Raw genomic sequence first — 9052 nt, 5'->3', positions numbered from 1 at the left:
TAAAACAATATTCACTGTGTTTTACTCATTAAGGTCCCTTGGGATGAGGGTGTCCTGAGTTAAAAACACATACACTTATGCGATTTTGGGAGATTTCACCCAATTCTGTGGATCGAGCACAGAAATTGGAGATTGAACCTGCTGCACATAATATCAATCGTATTTGCTGCCGTCATTTGTGACTGCTTTTGCAGCAGCGATATATCAGAACTGATTACCTGTGAGTGTGTGTGTGTAATAATATACAGGTCAGAAAAAGGTCAGAAAAAGCTGGTCATGGTTGACAGGAGGGATCAGCCTGGAAAACATCTCCTCCCATTGATGGCTGGTCCTAGCGGAGGGTTCAGCCAATGTACAATTTTGGCTAAAATGGGCTATCAATTATACTCAGGGATTACACTTTTCACTATATTTAAGGGAGGGGATTTGATAAGTGTCCCGAATACTCGGATAGCCCCACCCCCAACTCAGCCCTCTGACACCGAACTCAGCCTTGTTGCAGATCTCTCTCTGCATGTGTCCCGGCCCGACCGCAATCCTGCACATCGATTGCACACAGTCTCCAGACCCAAATACATCAGTACTGTCCCTCTATTGGAGGCTGACCCGCAGTTGGGGTGGAGCAGGAGATCATATTGGTGATCGCTGAAGAGATGCCTTGCACCTGTGCTCAGCATCTCTTCACTACAGGCAGAAGAACAGGGAGTAGCAAGGGTGTAACTACCATAGGGGGGTGCAGCTGCTATGGGGCCCAGAGCTGAGAGGGGCCCACTTTACCTGTCAAAGTATCATGTGCTGTATACACTTTTCAGCATTAGGTGCTAAATAGGGGCACTTACAAACTTTGCTATGTGGCCCACATGTATCTTGTTACGCCACTGGGGAGTAGGGATGGCCATTGACCATGGATGATTTCAAAATCATTGATGGTTTATGGCTGATGTCAAATACTTTTGCCATCGATGGGGGAGAACCAGATGGTTTGCTTTTTTTGTTGTTGTTTGTTTCAAAGTGCTGGGGCATGGAGCAAAGCCCCGCCCTTGTGTTTTGATTGGCCCACCAGCCAATCAGTGAAACACAATGGATGACCATCGATAGTTAAAAATACCGATGGTCATTCATTGCATATGTTAACACTATCCATGACCAGTTGCACAATTGACATCGATGGCAACCATCGATGGCCATCCCTAAAAAATTTGTCAGGGAGAGAGTTTGGGGCTTGCCTAGTCACTATGAAAGTTTTGGGAATGCCCCCCAAAATGATAAAAAACAGGTGGTCGTGGCAATAGACCATGCCCCTTTACCGATGCCCCGCCCATTTCCCATTTAGCCCCTCCTCTTTTCACGACCAATTTTAACATGCAATGTTGGGAGCTATGCACTGTGATCAGGGGGGGGGGGGGGGGGGGGGGGGGCTAGTCTAACCTGCCCCGGGGCCAGCCCTCCACCAATAGCCGCGACACTGGGGACAGCTCTACCTCTCTCTCCTATTTGGCAGCGCCCGCCCACCACAACCCCTCGGTAGCACTGCAGTATCAGTGGGGGTACCTACTACCTCTGCCTCCTCTCCGTCACCGTGCTGGGCAATATGCTGGCAGTCTATGGCTGTATAATCTTCATGAAGGGGGAAAGATGGGACAACTTCACACAGCCGCCTCCAGCGCAGCTCTCAGCCCAACCGTCCTCGCTCGCGCATCTCTCAGCCCAACCGTCCACTCGTTGTCACGTGACAAAAAGGTGAGTGATGACGTCAAGCAACAGCCGCGAGGGACGCGCCTCCCCTAGCGCTTAGGTGCGGGGCTTACTGACGTGGGTGTGGTGCGCGGGCCGAGCACAGTGTGAGTGTACTTGAACAAGTGATGAGTAGCAGCAGCGGAGTAGCTTGCACCCCCCAGTAACACTAGAACAGCTGCTTCCACCTGCCCAGCAGCAAAGGACAGCCCCTGCTACCCACCCCCAGCGGTAGCACAGCAGATGGCCATCGACCATCGATGATTATAAACCATCGATGGTTTATGGCCGATGTCGAATAGTTTTGCCATCGATGTGGGAGAACCAGATGGTTTCCCACCATCGATGTCAAGCTTAAAACAAATAGTTTCGTTTTTGCTTTTTCCCCAAGGTGTCGGGACACGGAGCATAGCTCCACCCCCGGCACCCGCGAAGCACCGCCACCGCATTTTTATTGGCTTACAGGCCAATCAATCAAAGAAAATGTATGACCATCGATATATAAAAAAAAAGATGGGTCGTCCGTGAATATTTATACACTATCGATGGAGGGTGTAAAGACCCAGTCTGCGCAGTGATATCCGCCGTGATCGCGGAAGCACATAGTCCGGCCAATCCCCTATCACCTATCCCCTATCACCTATCACCTATCCCCTATCACCTATCCTCTATCACCTATCCTCTATCACCTATCCCCTATTACCTATCCCCTATCCCACCTATCACCTATCCCCTATTCCTATCCCCTATCCTCTATCACCTATCCCCTATCCTCTATCCCCTATCACCTAGTCCCCTATCACCTATCCTCTATCACCTATCCCCTATCCTCTATCCCCTATCACCTATCCCCTATCCTCTATCCATTATCACCTATCCCCTATCACCTATCCTCTTTCCCCTATCCTCTATCACCTATCCCCTATCACCTATCTCCTATCCCCTATCACCTATCACCTATCCCCTTCATCTATCACCTATCCCCTATCCTCTATCACCTATCCCCTATTCCCTATCCTCTATCCCCTATCTCCTATCCTCTATCCCCTATCACCTATCCCCTATCCTCTATCACCTATCCCTCTATCCCCTATCACCTATCACCTATCCTCTATCCCCTATCACCTATCCCCTATCCTCTATCACCTATCCCCAATCACCTATCCTCTATCCCCTATCTCCTATCCCCTATCACCTATCCTCTATCCCCTATCACCTATCCCCTATCCTCTATCCCCTATCACCTATCCCTATCCCCTATCATCTATCACCTATCCCCTATCACCTATCCCCTATCATCTATCACCTATCCCCTATCCTCTATCACCTATCCCCTATCACCTATCCCCTATCACCTATCCCCTATCCTCTATCCCCTATCACCTATCACCTATCCTCTATCACCTATCCCCTATCACCTATCCTCTATCACCTATCCCCTATCACCTATCCCCTATCATCTATCACCTATTCCCCTATCACCTATCCTCTATCCCCTATCACCTATCCCCCATCACCTATCCCCTATCACCTATCCCCTATCATCTATCCCCTATCACCTATCACCTATCCCCTATCCTCTATCACCTATCCCTTATCTCCTATCCCCTATCCTCTATCACCTATCTCCTATCCCCTATCATCTATCACCTATCCCCTATCCCCTATCACCTATCACCTATCCCCTATCCTCTATCACCTATCCCTTATCTCCTATCCCCTATCCTCTATCACCTATCTCCTATCCCCTATCATCTATCACCTATCCCCTATCCCCTATCATCTATCACCTATCCCCTATCACCTATCCTTTATCACCTATCCCCTATCACCTATCCCCTATCACCTATCCCCTATCATCTATCACCTATCCTCTATCACCTATCCTCTATCCCCTATCATCTATCACCTATACCCTATCACCTATCCCCTATCCTCTATCACCTATCTCCTATCCCCTTTTCATCTATCCCCTATCCCCTATCCTCTATCCCCTATCACCTTTCCCCTATCCCCTATCCTCCATCACCTTATCCCCTATCACCTATCTCCTATCCCCTATCACCTATCCCCTATCATCTATCCCCTATCACCTATCCCCTATCACCTATCCTCTATCACCTAGCACCTATCCCCTATCTCCTATCACCTATCATCTATCACCTATCCCCTATCATCTATCACCTATCGCCTATCACCTATGCTTTATCACCTATCCTCTATCACCTATCCCCTATCACCTATCCCCTATCACCTATCCCCTATCACCTATCCCCTATCATCTATCCCCTATCATCTATCCCCTATCACCTATCCCCTATCACCTATCCCCTATCACTTTATCCCCTATCACCTATCCCCTATCCTCTATCACCTATCCCCTATCCCCTATCACCTATCCCCTATCATCTATCACCTATCCCCTATCACCTATCCTCTATCCCCTATCCCCTATCATCTATCACCTATCACCTATCTCCTATCCCCTATCATCTATCCCCTATCACCTATCCCCTATCACCTATCCCCTATCCCCTATAATCCTATCCACCTATCCCCTATCATCTATCACCTATCCCCTATCACCTATCCCCTATCACCTATGCTTTATCACCTAATCACCTATCCCCTATCACCTATCTCTATCACCTATCCCCTATCACCTATCCTCTATCACCTATCACCTATCCCATCATCTATCACCTTATCCCCTATCATCTATCACCTATCCCCTATCACCTATCCCCTATCATCTATCCCCTATCTCCTATCCCCTATCCCCTATCCTCTATCACCTTATCCTCTATCACCTATCACCTATCCTCTAGCACCTATCACCTATCCTCTATCACCTATCCCCTATCCACCTATCCCCTATCACCTATCCCCTATCCTCTATCCCCTATCACCTATCACCTATCCCCTATCCTCTATCCCTATCCTCTATCACCTATCCTCTATCACCTATCCTCTATCCCTTAACCTCTATCACCTATCCTCTATCACCTATCCCTCTATCACCTATCCCCTATCACCTATCCCCTATCACCTATCCTCTATCACCTATCCCCTATCATCTATCACCTATCCCCTATCACCTATCCCCTATCACCTATCCTCTATCACCTATCCCCTATCACCTATCACCTATCCCCTATCACCTATCCCCTATCCTCTATCACCTATCCCCTATCACCTATCCTCTATCACCTATCCCCTATCCTCTATCCCCTATCCTCTATCCCCTATCCTCTATCCTCTATCACCTATCCCCTATCCTCTATCACCTATCCCTTATCTCCTATCCTCTATCACCTATCTCCTATCCCCTATCATCTATCCCCTATCACCTATCCCCTATCTCCTATCCCCTATCCCCTATCACCTATCCCCTATCGTCTATCACCTATCCTCTATCACCTATCCTCTATCCCCTATCACCTATCCTCTATCACCTATCTCCTATCCCCTATCATCTATCCCCTATCCCCTATCCTCTATCCCCTATCACCTTTCCCCTATCCCCTATCCTCTATCACCTATCCCCCTATAAACTGTTCCGTGAGTGACTTGCTGCCCAGGGCTTGTACCACCCACTCTTCAATAAATTTTTCTGGAGTATTTCTTTCTACTCCTTCTTCAAAACCAATAAAGCGTAAATTATTACGCCTAAGCCGCCCCTCAATGTCGACCATTTTGCGCTGCATGTCCTGCATTTGGCCTGTCATTTTTTTGACCTGGCTCTGAAGTGGCGCTACTGTATCTTCTACAGCCGATACTCTACTCTCCACTTCAGCCACTCGGTCTCTGATCTTGCGTACGTCATCTCTCAACAGCATTAGATCACTTTGTATTTTTTTGGTTTGCTCCACCATACGGGTCTCACTAGAGTTAATGGCCTCTAGCAGTTGTTGTAAAGTGACTTCTTGAGATTGTGGATTTTTATTCTCCTTCACTGGAGTGGTGTGCGGTGTGCTGGCCTGGGAGCTGTTGCTAGTCTGATGCCTGGCAAATTTTTCTAAACGTGCAGCAGCTGTGTTTTGGCTGGATTTCCCCATTATTATTGGTGTGTGATAACTTTCTTTTGAGAATTCTGGTTATACTGCAGATATTCTAACCAGTTTTATTCCCTATTATCCAATAGGGGCCAGGACCATTCACAGCCAACCTTCAATGCTTAGTCCTCAATATATTGGTGCTGGTATTTATTGATTGGTGCAAGAAAGTGCAATTCAAGTACCTTTATCACCGTTGGCAGATTGATTTCTCCTGGATTACAGCATACAGCAGCATACAGCCTAGGTTCCAGCAGACTCTGTAGGCCAGCGAGCATCCGTTCGCCTCACAAACTGCGCTGCCCAAAATGCTTTGCACTGTCTTGGGGCTACCAGGGAACAATGAGCACCGCAGGAACTGGAGCCTGGGGTGCAAAAACAGCTTGCTCCGCCGCCACCACACCTCGTTCCCCCTTTCTCTGCGGCAGGTGTCTCAGGCTGCCGTGTTACTGTGCTGTGCACGCCGCCCACGGGTCCGCTCTCTCACAGCGCGTCACTCTCTGGCGCCGGGAAACTAGGGGATGTCGCCGCCGATGATGCGGATCCTATCTCTCCGTGCAGCAGCGCCTCTCTCTCCTCGCTGCATCAAAACGCCCTCTCGCCAGTCTCCACCGCAGGCACACTGCACCGCCGGAGCAGGGGGCCGACGCACCGCACACCTCCACCGGGGGTCACCACGACCACAGGCTCCCACTGGTAACAGTCTTATTTTTCCTTTATTCCAACATGTGGATGTGCGTAGGAGAGGGCTCCTTAGTTCATGGCACAGGGAGATTCAAGCACACGCTCTCACTCGTGCCCTGCCGTGGCCACGCCTCCCCCTGGCCTGAAAGTTTTGCCACTATAATTGTGTATTATTGTGTACACTCTTTGTTCTATATGTTGGATACAATCCCCAGTATCGCATTCTGATTTCACCAGCAACGTTTTCCTTGTTTTACTTTCATTTTTTTTCAGCGCTTACCCTGGTGGAATGCGCACTACAGTAACTTAAAAGATATGCTGCTGTAAAAAATATAAATAACTGAATTCCTTACAGGATGCTTTCAACAGACAAACATCAATCTCAAAGTGTACTTGTGCCTCCAATATAGCAGGCAGTAAGAGTTAATGGGCAGTATTCAATGCGGCCGGTGAGGGGGTTAAACGGCAGGGCTCACCGAAAACAATGACCCTTGTCGTTTAACCCCAGTGCCGGCCAATGTCAGATGGCCGCGAGGATTCCCCCAAACAGCGAGGTTCGTGGCTAAAGCAGGGACGCCGCTGCATTTAGCCACGAGCCTCGCTGTTTGGCGGCCGCACATGCCGTTTCCGGCCACACACGCAGTTGCCTGCCAAGTTTATTTCTACTTTCGATCGTGGGGCTGCGCTTCGAGATCGGATCCAGCTTAAACACTGTTCGATTTTGATTTGATTTTGGGATGCTGCACCCTGCAAATAGATATTGCAATACTCTAAGATGCCTTGTCAATTGACTTGGGGGCTTTCCAAATTTTTGCATACATATGTAACCAAGATCTCTGAATTACATTATCATGTAGATTTAAATATTGTTACTGATATCATTGAGTGTGCTGGGGGAAACAAAATGTGCTTCTTTCTTGCTTATTCTAATGTTCATATGACTGCGATTGCATGCATTTCCTTTCCCGATGCTGTTTCTGTCTATTGAACGAACAAGGTTTTGGAAGTCTGCTGGGATAGTTCGCAGATGACATATATAAGTACAAGTACTCTAATGCCAACCCTCCACTTATTACTTATGTGTTTGCAGGAAAGACCACAGTGTAGTGTATCCTGAAGATCAGCAAATCACTGTTCCAAACCTTCTGAAGTTTATCCTAAAATATGCCACCCTGCCTTCTGCTGCAGCTGATCCTCCTGCCTCCTGCCCAATGCACTATCTGCAATACAAAGAAGATCAAGTCACTTATCTGGAGCGAGAAATCCAAAGACTGAGGGCTGAAATTACAGTATTACACAATGCCCAGGATCAGCTGGCAGAACGGATTTCGAAAGTGAGGAAAGATACACAAGACCTTAAAGTCCAAAAACGGACCCTAGAACAACACAACAGAGCCCTGGAGGATCACACGGAACAGTTACAAGCTCTGTGTGAGCAAAAAACTAGGGAGGTGGGCACGATGGCGGACAAGATGAAGGAGCTGGTAGCGGCTTCTGAAAGTCTTCTGGCAGAAAATGCACTACTTAAGTTTCTTATGGTAGCACTGGAAGCCAAACACAAAACTAATGCAGAGACAGAAAGGTTTGATAACCACGAGGATGGAATCCGGCCAAGCACTGATGTTTCTGAAGGACAATCTGATAGCTCCAGCACAGAGTATAATAAAGAAAATAAAACAGACTGATATTTTTTTTTTTAGCAGAAATATTTCAAAAATTATTTATACAGATTTTCAAACTGTAAATTAAGGTCTTTATTTCCTTGGGGGTCAGGAATTAAAACTTCTATTTTTGTAACAGCCTAGTTTCTAAGAACAAGTTCTATTCCAGATTTTTTGTCTGCGTTTGTTCTGGCAGAAGTTTAATGACTTCTCTGAAATTAATTAAATCCATGTTGCCTGAGGTTTAATTCTTGTTTTTTTTTTATTGTACATTTTGAAAATAGTTAGACAAATTGTCTGAATAATCTGCAATAATCTGCATTTTTTTAAATTCAGTTCTTAAATAACCCCAACAGATCATGTTTTCTGCATTTCTATAATAATGATGCACAGGTAATCTATTTTGCTTTGTCAGTAATTATCCCCCGGTTCCCACAGGCTGAAATCCTGAAAGCAGGACATGAGATAAGGTATTAAAGACTAGAGTTGAAATCTCAAATATATCTCAACAAACTGTAATATCCACTTCTTATGCAATTTAATAAATAAATGCACAAAAGTCCATTAAGTCCCAGAAAAATGTCATTAATACCATTGTGCGCTAAACTATGGTGCTTATTCAGATCTGATCTCAGTACAAATTTGGTCTCAAAATGGGCAGGGAAAATACTGGCTGCATTATTTTTACACTGCAATATAGATCTCACTTTGAAGTACCCAACTCTAACTCTTTCTGCACAAGTTACATCTGCCCCAACTGCAGTACGCATGGTTTTGTCCATTTGAGAAGGAATTTGCCTTTGCGAGTGAACCAGAATAGTGTCCATATTATCAACAGGAGAGGGCCCAAAGCATATTCTTGCACCTGGACTTACCGCTCGTGTTCCACCACTGAGTGTAATACAGTGCAGCGCAGCT

At 46.7% G+C, this 9052-nt stretch overlaps 1 protein-coding gene across 1 annotated transcript; it reads left to right on the top strand.

Moving 5' to 3' along the window:
• The first annotated feature begins 1473 nt into the window (after nucleotides 1-1473).
• On the top strand, nucleotides 1474-8696 carry LOC146055566 (thioredoxin domain-containing protein 11-like). The gene is made up of 2 exons (XM_083168297.1): nucleotides 1474-1740; nucleotides 7564-8696. Exons 1-2 carry the CDS (start codon nucleotides 1592-1594, stop codon nucleotides 8156-8158), a joined length of 744 nt encoding a protein of 247 aa, XP_083024423.1. The 5' UTR covers nucleotides 1474-1591; the 3' UTR covers nucleotides 8159-8696.
• Nucleotides 8697-9052: the final 356 nt, after the last annotated feature.

Source organism: Crinia signifera, unplaced genomic scaffold (genome assembly GCF_055691185.1).
Source record: "Crinia signifera unplaced genomic scaffold, ASM5569118v1 HAP2_SCAFFOLD_484, whole genome shotgun sequence".
Taxonomy (NCBI): Eukaryota; Metazoa; Chordata; class Amphibia; order Anura; family Myobatrachidae; genus Crinia; species Crinia signifera.
The sequence above is the reverse complement of the archived record's forward strand: the minus strand, read 5'-3'. Positions and strand labels throughout refer to the sequence as shown.